Source organism: Canis lupus, chromosome 11 (assembly GCF_003254725.2).
Source record: "Canis lupus dingo isolate Sandy chromosome 11, ASM325472v2, whole genome shotgun sequence".
Classification (NCBI taxonomy): Eukaryota; Metazoa; Chordata; class Mammalia; order Carnivora; family Canidae; genus Canis; species Canis lupus.
Genome location: NC_064253.1, coordinates 64,644,712 through 64,663,948, shown reverse-complemented (window position 1 = coordinate 64,663,948; position 19,237 = coordinate 64,644,712). Strand labels below are relative to the sequence as shown.

The 19,237-nt window shown below is 48.5% G+C and overlaps 1 protein-coding gene and 1 long non-coding RNA gene across 12 annotated transcripts in view; one reads left to right on the top strand and one right to left on the bottom strand.

Moving 5' to 3' along the window:
- The window catches only part of PALM2AKAP2 (PALM2 and AKAP2 fusion), a 460,195-nt gene that overhangs the window by 26,345 nt on the left and 414,613 nt on the right, over positions 1–19,237 (bottom strand). For all 11 annotated transcript variants that reach the window (XM_049116365.1, XM_025432731.3, XM_025432733.3 and 8 more), the window contains one exon: positions 6,106–8,560. In XM_049116365.1, the coding sequence (XP_048972322.1) occupies positions 6,106–8,560 (2,455 nt within the window). The remainder of the gene's footprint in view (positions 1–6,105; positions 8,561–19,237) is intronic.
- Positions 11,737–17,176, top strand: LOC118350333 (uncharacterized). The gene is made up of 3 exons (XR_004803951.2): positions 11,737–11,994; positions 14,058–15,802; positions 16,850–17,176. It is a non-coding gene; the product is annotated as an uncharacterized LOC118350333 (long non-coding RNA).

Below are 19,237 nucleotides of genomic sequence, written 5' to 3'. Positions count from 1 at the left end.
CAAGCTGCTCCATACTAAGCTTTAGTACTTTCACGTGGCCAGCTGGGCTCCTGTAGCTTGTATAGCCTATGCTGCCGGTAGAAGAGGGAAGTGCTGTATACCCCCAGAAGAAGAACCCTTTCTCACCTGGGCCTGTCACAGAATCCTTCCACCAGTTGCTAACATAAGGTCTTCTACTGTGGATCAATGAAGGCATCTCCAGTGAGATTTGGCCTTCTCCAGCTCTAATTTCACATGGGATAAGCCACCAAGCTCTCCTTCATGAATACTGTGCTGCTAATCAATACTTTTTTTTTCTGTCCAGGACTTTTATTTATGATTTTTCAAGATAAGAGTAAAAAAAAAAAGACAAGACCCAGTCACTAATCTTTATAATAACGTAATGGTCATCTCCCGGGTAATCTTTTTTAAAAATTTTATTTAAATTAATTTGCCAACATATAGTAGAAGACCCAGTGCTCATCTCATCATATATCTTCCTTAATGCCCGTCACCCAGTTACGCCATGCCCCCACCCACCTCCCCTTCTGCAACCCTTTGCTTGTTTCACAGAGTTGGGAGTCTCTCATGGTTGGTCTTCCTCTCTAATTTTTCCCCAGTTTCCCCACTTCCCTTATGGTCCCTTTCACTATTTCTTATATTCCACATATGAGTGAGACCATTTAATTGTCTTTCTCTGATTGACTTCTTTCACTCAGCATAATACCCTCCAGTTCCATCCACATCGATGTAAATGGTAGATGTTCATCCTTTCTGATGGCTGAGTAATATTCCATTCTATATATATAGACCACATCTTCTTTATCCATTTATCTGTTGAAGGACATCATGGCTCCTTCCACAGTTTGGCAATTGTGGACATTGCCACTATGAACACTGGGGTGCAGGTGTCCCATCATTTCACTATATCTGGATCTTTGGGATAAATACTCAGTAAATGCAATTGCTGGGTCATAGGGTAGCTCTATTTTTAACTTTCTGAGGCACCTCCACACTGTTTTCCAGAGTGGCTACACCAGCTTGCACCCATCAATAGTGCAAGAGGGTTCCCCTCGTGGGTAATCTTAATTCAAACTGAGGGTAGGAGTTGAAACTCCCTGGAAATTTTATCTTTATAAGATATATAACTCTCACATCTTTCCACCTATTAAAAGACATGAACTCCAAGTTAGGGAACTCAATATCCACACCTTCTCCTTTACCACTTCCCCCAAATCTCCCACTGGGCAAATTCTCCGACTTGGTAGATCAGTGCAACATCTGGCATGAAAACGGAAACTATTTTTAAAAACAAAAGTAAGCATCACCTAACTAACTGGGTTTCTCTGTCATGCCCAGAACTTGGAAGTGAAACCAGGATATCTAATAATAGATAACAGGCACTAAAATGAGTACCGTCTGTTGACAGCCCGAATGTGAAAGGATGTTTGAAAAGATCCAAAACGTAACTTCGATAAAATGTTTGGGTTTTCCTCCCAAATGTGAACCTCAAGGGTGTTTCCAGCAGTGCTGCAGGTAGCACGTTCAGATTAGGCTAGTGCCCCTGCTGGAATGCTTCCTTTCTTCTCTACTTTTGAGTATTATCAACAGAAGGCACACACATGTTCAGTCTTGGAAATATGGCCTCTCACAGGACACACGGCCTTTGTCAAGATGGCACCAGGCCTTTAGAAGTTCTTGTACACAGGAAGAGCTCAAGAAAAGCTGGTGGGATGGACTCATTAAAGCAGGAAGACTTTTACTCCATCAATTCAAGGATGAAGGCAGCTCTTCATGGTCTGGCTCCAAACCAACTTACTTTCATTTTGTTTCAAATTTCTTCCTTTAGCCTACCCTGACTTTATTTAAGTAAACCAAGTTCTCTCTTCCTTTTGGGCCTCCTTAGGTGCCCTTCCTTCTCACTGGAACAAGTGCCCCTCCACCCTAGGAACCCAACCTCTCCTTCAGTTCAAAGCATGGATGGTGGTTTCCTAAGAAAGGAAGACTTCCCTTAGACTCCCAATAAGGTGATCTTTCTTGATCTGTGCTCCTATAGGTTTTCATGCTTCTCTGTCATGAAATTGTCATCTTTGATACTGTTTCTCTCATTGAACTGTCAGTTCCCTGAGTGCAGGGACTGCATTTGCCTTGCTCACCTCTGTATGAGCAAAAGTCACACAGACCCCATTTAAGTGAAACTTCTTCCTTTAAAATCACCTAAGGGCCAACAGGATACAATTTCCAAAAGAATTTTCCTAATAACTTGCTTTTGAGAATAACGATGTCCTCTTAAAAATATCTTCTCCATCTTTGAAAGGCAAGGAAACTAAATGGAAAAACAAGTTATCTTTTCAACACCTGGGGAATGGTTGGGGAGAATTCGCAGATTTGTTTTTCCCTAGGACATCTTGGCCCTCAGTGAATTCTACTTCCCTTAGGGTTCAGGATCCTAGCATGTTCCCAGCATGACTTCCGCCAGAGGAGAAGTTAAAAATCATATTTTTCATCACCTAATAATCAATCCTCAAGCTGAGTCATGGAACCAATCAGCTGAATCACCTCTCTGGTGGGACGTGTGGAGTATTACAGGAAGAATTTAGCATCATCTCCATTCACAAAACCAAATTTGGAGCAAGCAGTTCCAACCCTGGCTATGAATCGTCCAGGCTAGCTGTTCAGAACAATGTGTCCGCCTCCTCCCTCCTAACTTGGAGGCTGGCTAGCCAAGCAATACTCCAAACATTTCCAGGCATGGATAGAGAGAGAATTACATCTTGTGTTCAGCTTTTTTTTTTTTTTTTCAATCCATGTTGTAATTCTGGGAAGCCCTGCCACTGACTTCAAAAGTTCTAGAGATAAAGATGAAGGAATGAGGTGCACATGTGTCCTTACCACAATTGTGTTCAGTGCAACAATGAGATCATTGCAGTACACAGACTTGCATGGATGAATTACCATGCAGAAGGGATATTAGCATTAGCATGGAGGGAAGTGCTAGGAAAATCAGGCCTGGGCTGCTGGGATGCTGAGGGCAAACTAAGAACCCTCTTATTTTAAGCCGGGTGGGAAAGCCCTGGGAGACCACAACAGGTCTGGGAATAGGGGAAAGTGTTGAAATGTTCGATTTGTATGGACAGGCTAGAAATAAAGGGGGGGGGGGTGATATGGTGGGAGATTCAACTAAGAGGTAAAGAAAACTGAAAATACCTACTGAGCACATGCACTTTATGGAAGGTTCTATAATAAAATAATGTAAAAGGAGAGTTAGGTACATAGAGCTAGCTCTAACTGATAGGAGGGCCATGGTGTTCTATCTTCCAAGTGAACAGAAGTTGCTGAGATGCCTGAAGAAGTTTCCTCCGCGAGACTTTGAGTTCTTATGCAGGCCCTTTAGAGTCATTTGCATGTGAAGTAGGCTTCTCAGATTGGGCTGAATTTGAGTGGTATGAAAATTATTTCTAGGATACTATATAGAATGCCCACTGGCATCTCTGTGTCAAGCTAGCCCACAAGAATTTCAAGTGAATCTGACAACTAAGGATCTTTGGAAAAAGCCAACCAGTCTCTATTAAGCACATACACATACAAATGCCCTTGAAATTTTTCTTTGCCTCACTCAGCTGGCCACTGCCCTGTGACCTACAGGAATTAAAAACTATAACAAGAAAGTCACCATGCTTTTCCTCTTTCTCTTCTCTTTCTTTCCTTCATGAACAATTTAGTCCAAAAGCCATTGGGGAGGGGCTTAACAAGATAGCGCTGCAGTGGGGGTGAGAGGAATCACAGTGGCTCAGAGTGGTGTGGCGGAGCCACAGCAGGGTGGGTGGGGAAGAGCGGTGATCTAGCACATGGTACTGGGGCCCAAGTTGGAGAAGGAAAATAGGAGATTGGTTATGTAAGGTGAGGAAGGAATTGATCAAATAATAAACACACTGAGGATAGTGAGAAACAGGTATCTTGTTGTCAAGAAGGAGGTTACAAATATGGAGAGAATATGACCCCTCTGGTATTAGATTTGAAAGTACCAAGAACTGAAAATATCAAGAGAATATGAACCTGCTGGTATTAGATTTGAAAGTATCAAGAATTGGAAGTATCAAGGTGAGCTCATGGTTTTCAAGACAGATAGGCATGTAGGTAGGTGGATCAACAGACAGACGGACAGGATGTGTGTATATTCTCTAATTCGGCTTCTTGAAAGTGTCTTGGAGCAGTGACAATCCAATAACAATGAGCACACCAAGCACCTGGAGTTTGGTTTCTAAATCCTATTCTCCTCTAACAGGAATTAGTGCTATTTGAAGAAATGGTTGATTTCGGGGTTAGGAAAGCATAAGATGAGACTGGAACACCTTGTGGTGTCCTAAAAGACATGCTGAGCGAATAATGAGGACATGTCAAAAAGACACCAAAGTTAGCTTGAAAAGGCTCCCATAAGCTATGTCTAAACAAACTAAGAATAAAATAATGGAAATGGATTCTAACCCACTGAATATAATAGCAATCCAAAAGACCACAGTGACATAAATAGATACGTGAATAGATCTGAAGTATGATGAGGAATGGAATAAATATTACATAGTGCCAAAGTAACTCCCCACAGAATATTTATTAATTACAAAGGACACAGTAATTTTACTGTAGAAGCCTGTCAGACCCTCCCTGGAACAAGTGATCAAAATTAATATCGCGAAAAAAGTCAGTATCTGTCCCTGTAAGGGACACCTGATTGGATATAGTGAGAAGAATATGGCATTATTTTTGTGGTATTCCCATCAAAGATGCATAACTAAATGTACTCATGTGAAAGCATAGGCAAACCCAAGCTGAGGGACACTCTACAAAACTGAGCATGATGGGGCCTCATGTTGGCAACTTACTCTCAAATGGTTCAGAATAAAAGATATTTGTACCAGGGAACTTTTCTTTAGGTTAAGATTATTTCAAAATCTAAAAATTAATAATTGAAAGAGTTACCTTGAGTCACTGTAGATATGATGGAAGCCAAGTGTCAAGATGGGATTAAGATCTGGATAAACTAAGTCAAATGCCAGCAATTATATGTTAGGTAATGCTTTTTTGGATGGTCTCCAGTGAAAGAAGTTATCCCTCAGTCCATTATGAACCAATACTTAAAAAAAAAAAAAAAAAAAAAAAAAAGACACAAAATTCCACACTTGGATTTGAGGACGATATCAAATTGCAACAAGAATCGTCAAGTGCTTGTTCTCGATGTCTGTACTTATTCTCATTGTGGACCCGTCACAGAGTCCAGGGACTAGCCCAGACCACACTTTGAGCAGTACTTCTCTCCTACACACGTGGCTCTCCAATTGCCGTCATATCCAAATAGGAAATAAAAACTACAGTAGGTTGCACTGTTATCCATAATGGTAGCAACATTAATTACCACCATAATTAGCACCAATCATTTATACAAAGCTTTCAAGAAAGGGACTGCACAGACAATGGGAAGGGACTCAAGACGTGCCTTTAACAGAATAACTGAATTTCTCTCCAAATGAGAGAAACATAGGACAACAATGAATGAGACCACCCCTGATTCCAAGGCAACTGCATTGTGATGACTAAAAGGAAGACAAATCCAATCCTACAGAAGGATAAAAACATCTTCTACGGGTCAGTCTGGAACGCCGGGTCAGGACTGTCATTGCTAGAAAGGATCTGGCATTTAGCAGGGGTTAGCAGAGCACATGCCCCAATCAGCTGGGTCTGCTTTAACCACAGATACTAAGGGTCAAGCTACGGACGCCCAGCAGTCCACACGTAGGCTCCCCCTGTGAGGGTCTGTGCCACACACGGGCCCCCCCTCGGCCAGAGGCAGCCTTTTCGTATAAAAGAGAACAATCCTCTACTAAACCAGACCCGGAGCAGAGCCACGAGAAAGAAGCGATTGCACCGTCAGGGAACTGGCACACCCGCCAGGCCCAGGGTCCCTGTAGGGGACACTTTGACTTCCGCTGCCCGTCTCTGGACACTGACCCCTGGTGTCGGTGCCCTTTGACGCGGACTCTAGCCACACGCAGAGGAGGCTCCGCAAAGAGACACGCAAGCTGCAGCCCGCCGATCGCCGCAGCGGCTGTCCCTGGTGCGCGCCTCACTCACCTGGAGCGGTTTTGCAGCTGGACGCTCGGGAGGGCAGCGACGGGGCGCTCTTGGCCCTGGGGCTCTGGGTGCTCTGCAAGACTTGTCTCTGCCTCTTCAGCTCCTCTTCCCTTTCCTGGGCTGCTCGGATCTCTTCTTCGATCATGGACAAAGTCCGCTGCTTCCTCGACCTCAGCTTGAAGGGCCCCACCATCACATCGGCCTCTTGGGTGGCCAGGAGCGAGGCCGTGCTCCTGAGCTCGGCGGCCTCCGAGTACTTGCTGAAGTAGCTCCCTTCAGGTCTGGCCTCTTCCATGCTCACGGGGCCGCGGGGCTGCAGCGCGGGCGGCGGCTGGGAGGGCCCCGTGTCCCTGAGCGCCCGGTCTTCAGTGGCCAGAATCTTTGGCAACACCTCCCTTTTCTCCTGAACAGGGGAGGACACCTGGGGTGGCTCAAACATGCTCTGCGGCTTCTCCGAGCCGGGGGCCCCAGCGCCCCCCACTTCCTCCAGACTTTCTCGGGGTCCCTGTGCTTCGGGCCCACGCTGGCTGGCTTCGGACGCGGCCCTGTCCGCTCGCTCAGCTATGGCCTGCTGAATGGCATTCTGCACCAGGAGACCAGCCTGATATTCCAAGGGGTCATCCACCGACGGCGAATCTCCCAGCGTGGAAGAAGGGGAATAGAAACCGTGATCACTAAATGACTTGGAGACGCCTTCCCCTCGGCCCTCCGAAGGGTTGTCCGTCTGCGGAGTCTGGGGCAGAGAAAAATCGGCCAGTGAGTTCTCCTGGAGGGCGTTGGTGGTTTCGTTGGATGCCCCGCTGTCACTGATGTTGTCCATGCTGAAGTCATTGGACAGGGTCTCCAGGACAGTGGTGTCCTGGGACCTCACGGACAATTCATCCAAACCAGAGTCCAGCTCCTCTTGGGTCAGGGAGACATTCACTGACCTGGAAAACTGATCCAAGATCCCAGGATCGTCATCCTTGACCACAGTGAGGACGGCCCGGGCACTGGTAAACTCCCCGTCCTCTGCCCACAGTTTGGATAAGGGCCCGCGTTTGGAAGGCTCACTGTAGGGCCCTTCCTTCCCCGGAGGAGCTGCGCTGCCCTGGCTTCCCCCCGAAGACTGGCTCTCCGGGCCACAGCTGGCTTTCTGCCCCTTGGCTGCGGATGCCCCGGGGTCTTCCCGAGGCGCCCCGATGGAAGCTGGTCTCGAGATGGTCAGCGGCTTGTCTGAGCTGACCGACCCCAGGGGCTTGTAGAAGGGCTTGACGGAGAAGAGCCTGGGTGTGCTCTGGCCCTTGGCCACCGTCTGCCTGGAACTCTCCATGAGCTGGAACTGTTTGCGGGCAGCAGAGAAGTCTATCTGTTCAGTGACAATGTCCTCCTTTGCATGTTCTGTGGTGCCGGCGGGGTCCCGGGGGGCGGCAGGTGCTGCACAGGGCTGGGGCTGGGGCTGGGGCAGCGGCGGCTGCTGCTGCTGCTGCTGCTGCTGCTGCTGCTGCATCAGCAGCTGCTCCTGCTGCGCCCTCCTCTCCTTGCGCTCCTTGTACTTCTTATGCGACTCCAGATGCTCCTCGTCCAGCTGCTCCTCGATGGTCTTCTCCTGGGGAGGGTTCCACCACTTGGCCGCAATGCCAGGGTTCTTTTTCACGGCCTGACTCCGGATGAGCTCCCTCCTCTCCTTCTCCAGCTCCAGCATCTCCTCCGACGGCCTCACTTTGCGGACGCAGTACTGCTCTCGCTCGCCCTCGTCGTCCTCAAAGAGCCTGGAGGGCTTCTTGTCCTCGTGGAAGGCGCGCAGCTCAAACTTGGCCTCCTTCTTCAGCGTGGTGAGCGTGGGCTCCCCCTCGCGGCCCGCGCCCCCGGGCGCCCGCACGCCGCTGCCCCCGCGCCCCGCCAGCGCGTCCCGGGGCTGGTCCAGGGCCGGGGCGCGGCCGTTGGCCTCTGTGGCCTCCGCCTGGGCGCCCCCGGGGGAGCCGGTGGTGGCCTCAGTGGGCGGAGGGACCCGTCCAGCCGCTGCGCTCCCCGCGGGTTGGGGCAGGCCGGCTGCACGGGCAGGGGGGCTGAGGCCGGGCTCTGGGGGTTCCGGGGGCTCCGGGGACTCCAGGGGCTCCGGGGACCACGTGCCGTTGTAAGCCCCGTCCGCCGCCGGGGCGTCGCAGCCACTGGCCTCCAGCACCTCGTCTAGGTAGCGGATCTCTCGGGCCACATCGTTATCCAGAACCTCGGGGCGGTCGGCCGGGAGCCCGTTGTGGGGGGGCGAGTAGAAAGGGGAGGAGCGGTCCATGGAATGCGGGGCGCAGCTGATTCCCGGGACGCTTTTGCTTTTACATTCTGCCAGCGACACCTCAATTTCCATGGCTTGGTGGTCTGGGGGAAGGGCGCTGGGCGCAGGCTCCAGGGGGTCGGCACTGCCGTCGGCTCTCTGGCCCTCTAGCCGGATATCATCCTCGGAGAGCTGGGGGGGCTTCTGGAAGAGAGACAGACACCACCAAAATCAGAGTCAGACGCGAAACCTCATGCGGAAGCCAACCCGGGGGGAATTACTTGGTAACTCGCTGGAAGGAAAAGTGAACCGATGACGAGTTCCTTGGAACAGAGAGTTCCCTTCTAGTAATTTCTCACACGCTCCTTTTGTTGTGGTGACTCCTACGCAAACCTCCCTAAGTTACAGATTCCCCGTTTTTTGTTTGCGGGGTGGTCCCGGAGGGAACTTACAACACATGCTTATCCCGTTTTTAAATTTCAAAGTAACCTAAGATTCAGATCGTTTGAAGACACTGTTCAGAGATCTTCAAAAGGAGAAGAGATTCTATTAGCGATTGTACCAGAGTTTTGGAAGATATTTTAACAGCAAACTACCACTCCAGAAACGTAATAGGACCATTTGTGTGTCCCCAGCTATAATAAGATGGTCCTTTCGCATGAGCAATTCTTCTTGAAAACGTGATTCTCTGCCAGAGGTGATGCAATTCTTTTGGAGGCAAGAAACTTCTTGGAAAATTTTTCCAAAATAAAATACTGGAAAACGGTAGATTCCTCCCAAGGCCCCTTAATGGCTACAGTGCCCACATTGTCCTGGCTCTTAATTGAGCATGTGCATTATAAACACCATAACCAAAGCCCCCGACCGCACAGTTCTGTTCTCTGGGACTACATCAAAACAATACTCCTTACTTAAGGAGTGAGTGTTGCTTCGAAAAGTTAGTGGCCAGCAGCTCCACTCCAGTTCCCTAAATGCACTGTATGTGATAAGCTCCAATCCTGGTGTTAAATAAGAAAAGGCACCTGGTGGCTCAGTGGTTGAGCATCTGCCTTCAGCTCAGGTCATGATCCCGGGGTCCCTTCCTACTTCTCCCTCTGCCTATGTCTCTGCTTCTGTGTGTGTGTGTGTCTCATGAATAAGTAAACAAAATCTTGAAAGAAAAAAAGAAAGAAAGAAAGAAAGAAGGAAAGAAAGAAAGAAAGAAAGACGACATCTTCTTCGTTTCAAAATAAATCCCACCTTTTTCACCAACTACCAATCCCATGTAATTTTGTTATTTGGGATTTGTAAAATTAATTTTCAAATCCTAGGATGATTTTTCTTTTCATATGCAAGGACTCTGGTTTATCTCAGAAAATTCAGTGGTGAATTGTGAGCTTAATTAATGGGTGTCCCCTCAAGGAGTTCACTGACACCTTGGTCAAGTTTGTCTTCCTCTCTCCAGTCTATGGTGTGTGCCTGGTATTATTGACAGAGTTCACGCAAAACTGTAAGATGGTATCATTTTCGTTTGTGTCCATTGTAAACGATTTTAATATCGCAGAACGTAATTATAAAACACCACCTTAGGATGATTCTGAGGGGAGTCATTTCAAAATCCCTCCAAGGAGGGTGCATAGTATGGATTTGTTGATGAGACTCAGGACAACATGGGAATTCACCCTATGTGCTCTTGCGCTGCTGTCAGAATGCTGAAAAACTCTCATGGTTATCCATGAACTGGGGGTTTCCTTCACTCTTTATTTTTTACATTCCCCTTTAGACCTAAATCATTCAAGTAATAGATGTTCCTTCTTTAGTCATAGACAACAACAACAACTATTCATTTGTCAACACCTTTGGGTCTTGGATGACCTTCCAGTCTAGCTCTGGTCTTTGTCCAAGTCTGGTACTGTAATACCAGATATTTATAATGCTAAAATCTTTATTTTCTTTTCTTTTTTACCATCATTAACTAGTGGTTCTTCTATCATTAGAATGAACTCAAAAGACATGTCAAAGACGCTTCTACTGCCTTTTAAAAATATCAACTAGACTTTTTTTTTTTTTTGTAAGGCAATTGCCAGGGACTTCTGTGTCATTAAAAATTACAGAAAATTTGAATGCCTGAAATGTCCTGGCTGCCATTCAGTTTCAAATGAACCTAGGTCAAAATTAGCCCTCTCCATGGAAAGCCATTACTGGAATAAACAGACCAACAAAAAAAGATACAAGGCACTGCCACCGTGAGAGTCCGATTATCTGTGACCCTCCCACCCTGGCTTCATTTGGCCAATGATTGACTGCTAACATTCTTTATGGGAATAAGTAGAGCTTTTCTTTCTTTCTTTTTTTTCTTTTTTGATTTTATTTATTTATTCATGAGAGAAACAGAGAGAGAGAGGCAGAGACACAGGCAGAGGGAGAAGCAGGCTCTGTGCAGGGAGCCTGACATGGGACTCGATCCCGGGTCTCCAGGATCATGCTCTGGGCTGAAGGTGGTGCTAAACTGCTGAGCCACCCGGGCTGCCCAAGTAGAACTTTTCTTATATCCTTTTTGGTTTGGGGTAAAAAAAAGGTAGGAAAATGGTAGGAAGCTTGAAACTGAAAATATGGTTGAAAATCACTGCCCTATGAAACATGAAATACTTTAGTTGATATAAGAGGACAGAGGGCAAAGTAACAGTAAAAGAAGCTAAAAAGGCAAAGAATTCATTCTATACTTTATTAGTCAATCCATTCATTAAACATGCAGGAGGCTTATTTTGTAGGGTGATAATGAGATTAGCAGCAACCATAAGCTCCATGAGACAACACTTTTTTCTTAACAAAAGCTTCCTAGGAAGCCTTAAGTCTATTTTGGATCGTATTTAGTTGGGAGGAGGGAAAAACTTGCCTCTAGTGATCAGCTGCTAATCACAGAGACAGAAGGTCCGGAGCCCACCCCCACAGCATGGCTCAAGAGCACCTCCTCTCTTTCTCCTTGGTACTTCTCAAGTGTTGGACGATGGACAAACAGATGCCCTGCCAGCCTTTTTTCTCTTATAGAACTTAATTATACCAAGGCATATTTTCTGAAGTAGCAAGTTTTCCAATTCAAAATTTTAAAAGTCTGAGAATAGCATCTGACAATATGTTTTTGCTGTGTCCAAAAAAACTACCATGAGCTTTGAGTCAGACAATGATGAGTCTCGTTCCTTGATTGTCTTCTATGACGTGTCAAACTGAGATCTTAAAAATGCTAATTACTGGTAAAAGTCAAGAGTCTGGAGTTCCTGTGTAATTTGAGAAGATTCTGTTCCAATGCATTTGTTTTAAAAAAAAAATTGAAAGACACTGGAGGGTGTAAACAGGAAGCTGGTTCTCTCTCCTTCCTGTTAGTTACAAGGGGGCTCCTCCCACTTCTTTCCACAAATGCGGAGTATTTTTCTTGACACTCAGTTCTACCTACTTCAGGGAGCAGCAGCTCTACATCCTAATCAGGATAGAAGTGATTCGAGAGATTATGCTGCATTACTGATTCACAATCACGCATCAGAGGTCCTGGGTTCTTGTAAAGTTAGGCAACAATTATAACAAAAGAGCAAATTCCTGAATTCTCTTCTCAATAGGATGAATTTACCTTCCTGCAAGATGGCCTGATGCAATCAAAGCCCCCAGTAAGTACACCAGGTAAATGGAAGTGGACTGGAAATTCCAAAGCACAGATTTGGCAGGAATCTGGGCTTGGTGTCATTAAATGATGTGTTGCTTAAACCAACAAATGCTTATTGTTCCCTTTGAAGATTAGAAAGACTAGAATTTTCTCCATGCTTGATAAGATGAACCCGATTCCAGATTCAGATAAACTACACATTCATTAAATGAACCGGAAAGTCCTTTCTGAAATAAACTGTGCCCCAAATGAAAAAAAAAAAAAAAAAAAAAGATATAAATGAACCATCAGAGGCGCCTGACTGGTTCAGTATGTAGAACATATATGACTCTTGATTTGGGGGCGTGGGGTTGTGAGTTCAAGCCCCACATTGGGCATAGAGCTTACTTAAAAAAAAGAAAGAAAGAAAGAAAGAAAGAAAGAAAGAAAGAAAAGAAAAGAAAAGAAGAGAAAAGAAAAGAAAAGAAAAGAAAGCAAAAGAAAGAAAGAAAAACCACCAAACTGGATTTTGAAAGGGTGCTAAGAGACCCATGGGAGATCCCTAGATTTCCCCCTGCTGACCCTCCAGGTGGAGCCCTAACAGCATGACACATATCACCTGCCAGACTACGGCTTCCCAGAATAGCTAATAGCTGGTCAGGATATCTACTATTTACTTTAAGATGTGTGGACAGAGACAATGTAATACAGCTTAAATTATATCCAGGGGCAGACGGCCATCCGGACTGGGGATATATATCCCAAGACTGGTCAACCAGGATCTAATCAGAAATTCCAGGCCCCCTAGGTGGTTCCTTCCTGGGTAGTTTAGCTCTCTTTTACTCCCATGGCCCCCTGAGGCTTTGCTAATTGGCATAATGAAGGTGAGAAATGGGTTTTCATCAGTGAAATTAGTGGCTTGTCAATTAGCATAATAAATGTTAGAAATCGGTGAAATTGGTGGTGTTCAAATGTGCAGATTAGAGATGTTCTCCGAGCTTTCCTGAATAGGATTTACTCCTGAATAGGATTTACGGACAGAGAGAGCACCATGGCTTATATACCCTTAGGGCTGGTCTTGGAGACCGAAAACCAAATCCAAACCGCCCTTTCCCCAGTCTTGGGTTCAGAGGACTTTGGTTGTTTAACAACTACTCTACAGTAAGGGAATCCTGTCCTTGTAAAACCGCCTCATCTATCTTCATGCAAGGTGGGGTTGGAGCATCTAGAATCTTCCAGAGCTGAGATTTCTTTGAGGTTGCAGGCAGTAGGTTTTATGCCTACTTCTACAAATGTTCATTTAATAAATATCTGTATGAGTGCCAGCAGTCCAACACCTGCTTTAATTATAACCTAGTAGCCGGGCTGTGTCTCAAGCTGCCACTACTTACCAAAATGTACTTAAAAGTCATGCAAAGCAAGTTAGTCTGGGTTAATTCACAACCTGGGGGCCTGTGTTTCCAGTGAAAGTTCTGCAGACCCTGTGCAAGACCATCACGGGACTCTTCTTGGAAGAATATAACTCCTTTGTAAGCTGGACTCATGACAAGATCTCTCAAATCTGTTTTGGGAATTAGATTAATGTGTTTAAAAGTACTATGCAGGGGCGCCTGGCTGGCTTAGTCGCTTAAGCATCTGACTCTTGATTTTGGCTCAGGTCATGGTCTCAGGGTTAGGAGATCCAGCCTAGGCCGGGCTCCTCACTCAGCAGGGAGGCTGCCTGAGAGTCTCTCTTTCTTTCACCCTCTGCCCCTCCCCATCCTGCCATGTGCATGTGCTCTCTCTCTCTCTCAAATAAAATAAGTCTTAAAAAAAAAAAAAGAAAGAAAGAAAGAAAGAAAAAGGCGCTATGTAAACTGCAAAGTGTTTAATGCAAATGTTCCTTATCATTAAGCAATTTTCCCCTGACATGTTAAATTCTCTCTGCGAACTGGCTTTCTTGGGGGCAGGGGCGGGGGGGTGATGGGGTGATGGTGACACTTTGATTTTTGAAAAGAAAACAGGACGCATTTAGAGGCGAAAGGCCCAGGCAAAGCTAAAAGTCAGACCTAAGGCACCTCTAACCTCCCTAATCTTTTCCTACTCCAGATCCTCAAACATTAAGTTTAGCTGAAGCCGAGAACAATTAGAAGATGCATTTGCTGCTGCAAGAAACAGAGTAATTGCATAAAGTCATTGCCTCCTGCCTTTAAAAGTCAAAATCTGAAGATGCGATGGAATGGACAGTCAAGAGCCACCCAGATGGGGGGCTCCCGCCACATCTGGAGCAGAGGTGAACTCAGCAGTCTGAACGGAACGTGGACCGTAGCCTGTACTCTACGAGCCATGCAGATGTGCGAGTGAACGAGGCAGCTTAAGGAGCCTGTCCTGTGGGCACACGATTGAGTGTCACACCCCCTTTTACTATGGACACACTGTTCACGGGGCATGCACATACACGTTCTCAGCTGATAACCTGTAGCAGGGCCCCCTGGCAAGCAGAAAGGCAGAGTTGTCTACTTTTGTCTTAAAAACTTTAGAATATCAAATTTAGAGAAACTGAAAGATTTTTCCCAAGATCACCTGGCTAGGAAGTGGCACAGCCAGGATTTGAAAGCTGGTTCTTCAAATTCTCTCCCAATACCTCAAAAAGTGTCCTCAGTGACAGCAGGCTTCCAAAACGTCTAGGGGTACGTTAAGAAGGGCGGATAGCTTTAAAGAGTATTTACTTGGCTCTCGGGTGGACATTTTGCACCCCTGCGTCTCTAGAAGTGATGGGAGACTCACAATTTGGCTTCCGAGGCCAGAGACCCCTCTCCCCCCTTTATTCAGAACTGAACAGAGACAGACTTCCTGGAGACTGAGTTCAGTTTCCTACCTTCTGCTCTACCTGCAGGGCCCTCCAGTTAGAAACGAGGGTGCTGACTTCCTGCTCCATCTGGGAATTTTACCTTTCGAGCTGGCCTCTGAAGAGAGTCCTCTATGCTTCCTCGAGCAATAACCCAGGGGCAAAAATATTAAGATCCCACACCGCAGGCTTTGCAACGGACCCCACACCTACAGGCTGCGACTCCTTCCCAACACCACAGAGTCCACAGCACATGTGAGATTCTGGAAGACTGTTGTTAATGTGCACAGAAAACAGATCGGGGTCCTGACACCTGCCCAGCTGGGGTGACGGACGGCAGCGTGTTCTCTCTTCCCAGGGCACCTGGACCTGCAGCTGGGAGCATCGTGAGCACAAAGAACTTGCAGGAGGTACATTTTCCTTGGCCGACCTGGCTGGGCCCCGAGGGACACCAGGAAGGTATCCTTTGCTACAAGGGCAAGAAGCCGAAGCTTCTACTCATTTGAAATGCTGGTTGTGTTCAAAGCTTCCCCGCCCACCTTGCCACCACCCTCAGGCTGCTACCTCCGGGCTCCTACCCTACATGCACACAGTGACCCAGATCACTCACACATCAGGCGCTGGCTGCACAACCAGCTTTCTACTCTGAATAACCCAGATTACTTCCTACTAAGGCCATGATATTTAAATTAGAAACACGCTTCCCCAGATAATAGGTGACCTGATCCTTTAATCCAGTTATTTTTAAGTTCCACCAAAAATACAAACTCATTCTTGGCCTAGGTACAGAGGCGTGGCTATAAAATAAGACTTCCGCATAGCTGTGCAACCAGAGAGCATCTCCGGTCTCCCTTCTTATCCTCTCTCTCTTTCCTAAGTCAAGTTTTGAGTACCCAGGACACAACTGTTATCACGGCAGAGAACTGGTTCTGTGGTCCATGTCGTGGAACCATCTAGAAGGTTTCTTATGGGACTCAACTTCCTGGCTGTAGTTTCTGGCACAAAGGTAAATGGAAAGAGGGGATGCCTCCCAGCTAATGGAACCTGCCAAGACACCTGCAAGATGCCCACATGGGTCTCCTGATCTTGATTAGACTTGAAGGGACCAGGGTAGAGCTACCAGCTGGAGATCTGGGACAGAGGGACTCCCCAGGTTGAGGGAACTCCAGGAGTGTGGGAGGGGAGCCCAGGGGTTGAGGGAGGTCAAAGTGCATTCCTGCAAGGATAAGCATGCCTGAGGATAAGCATGCCAGAGAACCTGCAGAGTGGCAAGCCTTGGGCCAAGGCCATGGGGGGGGAGGGGGGCGGGGAGCACTGAGCTCTGCAGCAAGGAGTGTACAGCCTTGGAGGCAGGGAGTTCCAGGTCACATCAAGAGAGCAAAAAGCACAAGGCAGAGGAAGTGCTAAGTGGGAAGAAAACCACAGCCCTGTTCAACAGCACAAACTGGGCTGGCTAGAAAGTTTATGGAGAAAGCTGAGAGCACCCAAGTTCCTCAGCAGCTGGCCTGCAGCCCTCCGGCCCTCCCTGCTGACGAAGGCAGGCCGGGGGCAGGCCAGAGAAAGGACGGGGACTGGGAGCGGGCCCCTTCCACCCACCGCGTGGGGGAACAGAGAATGGGGATGACTGAGAGTGCCTGGCTTCCTGCCTTGGTTGGGCGCAGGCCTCTGGGCCCGGAAGCGGAGGGGAGAGGCTATCACCAGGGCCACATTCCAGGCCGAGGCAGCCTTTCCTCTTCCGCCCCCTCGCAGGGCTTCTTCAGGCCTGGAGGACCAGGGGCCTGTGTGGACTGTGGGAAGCCAGAAGCCTCATCAGTCCCCAAGAAGGACCCCCTCCTGGTTGATGGAACCATGCCAGACTCAAAGCCCCTAAGCACTCCTAGGCAGTTGCAAGCTAAATTTAGAGCAGGATGGGGGTGGGGGGGTGCTCAGGGTTAAGGCTACGACCCCTGATAAAGGGAGCTAACACCAACAATGGCTCTCGGACCTCCTGCCATCCAGCCTTACAGCCAAATATGACTGGGACAGCTCTACAAAGACGTCCCTGTTCCCGCAGGCCCAGCCTTTCTTTCTGAGGACGTCTATGGCATCGCCATCCTGCTCTTCTCTCTGGCTTATGGTACAGAGACAGGCTTGAAGGTGGGATGAAAATACTTCGGAAACTTCCTTTGCTGGGAACAAACTATGTCTTGGCTCACACTTCTGTGGAAGGCAAGTGGTCAATTTATAGCATAAAGGAGTCTCCCCAAGACCACAGCCTGCCCTATTAATAGCATCCCCTTCACCCAGCTGCAAAGTCCCCGACTCGGATGTCGGGCTGCACATCTGGAAGATGTCAAGGTGTCGTATGATTAACACGTTTATAGCTCGGGCTCTCCATGAAAGCAGCAGACGATGGGGGGGGGGGGCGGGGGGAGTCGAGGGAGGAAGGAAGCTGTTGCCTTTTCTATAGCAACTGGTGAAAGGCTCTCTCGGCTGCTCGGAGATCCACACCCCCCGGGAGGGCTCCGAGTGGCAGGGAGGCCTCAAGATTGCCCCTGAGATGCTTCCTTTCTGCCCCAAGGAGGTCAAGCGTCACCTCCTCCTCAACAAACAGCGTGCTCTGTCAAGGAGACCTCAGATGCTCCTCTCCCCAGAGGCCCCCCTTTGCACCGCCAGGCAGTGCCCCCCTCCAGAATAAACCGAGATCAAGGCCACAGAGCGAACGCTGGCTCCGGCCACCAGAACTTTCTAGGGTAACTAATTCTGCCGAAAGTAAAAGCAAGGCTAGCTTCAGTTCTTTGCAACTCAGCTGTGTCCCTCTTGCTTTTAAAATAGTTTGGGATCTTGGGTTCTTGCCTGGCCAACCGCTCATGGCAGAGAAGGTCCAGCGGAGACACCCCCCCCTCCCCGGGAGGACCCGGCACAAATCCACCGTGAGGAGCCCGTGAGCCAGGAGGGAATGAGGCAACGGTGCCAGATGCTTCGGAGATGAACCCCTTGTCCGCAGAGGATGCTGTGGCCCGTGATCCGAGCTGGGGGCTCCTCTGGCCGCCGCCACACCCCCCGCTGGCTCCCGGTGGGGACAGGCCCCAAGCCGCTGCTGTGCCTGGGGGGCCCACCGTGCAGCCCCGCAGGTCACTCAATAACTAGCAAACCCGTCAGCAGGGGCGCTGGCTGTCGGCCGTCTGTCCTGGCAAGGACACAAGGACACACGCGCTCGCCACCGTCCGTGAGCATCACCTGCCCCCCGCCCCCGGCCCTGGGAATCTACAGGCGCCCCCGGCAGTGCTGCTCCCTCTCTGGCCTCTAAGTGGGAAGCGGGTGCTGGGACCCGGTTTCAAAGAGAAGCAAGTGGCTAGTGAGCTCGGCTGCCCCCTCTCCCTCCAGCAGGAAAGGACTGGAGGCCTGGGAGGGGGGACCCCCTGTAGTCCTCACTGCCAGCCCCCCACACACACCCCTCCACTCCACCCAGACTGGCCTCAGATGGGAGGCCCACTCCTTTCAGCTTAGAAGGAAAAGAACATTCAGAGAGGTCAGCAGCCGCGGCTTACCCTGCCCACAGGGTGTGGGTCTCCAAGGTCCCCAGCATCGCGTCTCTTTCCAGGCAGATTCCTGAGCACTGGCTCAAGTTGGACAAATTCCTTCCAGCCTCCCGACGGAACACTGTGATGTCACAGCCGCCCCTCCCTCGCTCCCTAAAAGGCCATGCACACAAAGAAGGACTTTAACCTCCTTCGGGAGGCCCGGCCCCTCCCTGGAGGCCCGGCCTGGAGGGCAGGCGTCTGTCCCCCTGTCTGTCCCCCTCAGTGCGCGGACAGACCAGTTTCCACTGCCTTCTTCGTGGAAAGGCCCAGAGGAGCCCCGGGCAAGCAGGGAATGAATGTCCTGGTGAAGCCGAGGTAGCAAAAAAAAAAAAAAAAAAAAATCAGAAAGATCCTGAAGAGCCAGTAAAATGGGCGAGATACAGACGTGCATCTATAATAGACAGACGTGAGTGTGTGTCTATGAAAGTCATAAATGCTCACTGTGGACCATTTGGAAAATAAACATTATTCGTCTTCCTTCCACACAGAGGAAATCGGTTACTCTTTCATTGCATTCCACGTAGTCTCCTTTTTGGAAATATGTATTTAATACGGTGGAGACCACGCAGTACATGCAAGTTTTGTAGCCAACATTTTTTAACTTCATATTACCTCGCCATCACTTTTTTTTATATCCTGCAACGGTCTTTGGGAGATATATTTTAAAGGGTTGCTTATATGCTGTCTCGTGCTGAAGTGGGACAGAGGAACATGAAGTCTGGGATGAGTGCTGTAACTTCAGGGAATGTCTGGGCATGGGGGGGGTGGGGGCACAAGGAGTGGCTCCACTTTCTCCGAGCTCACCAGGGTCTTCCGCCACCAAGCAACAGCAACAACCAAAAAATAGATCCCTAGGTGCCTTGGGCAGACACGAGTGT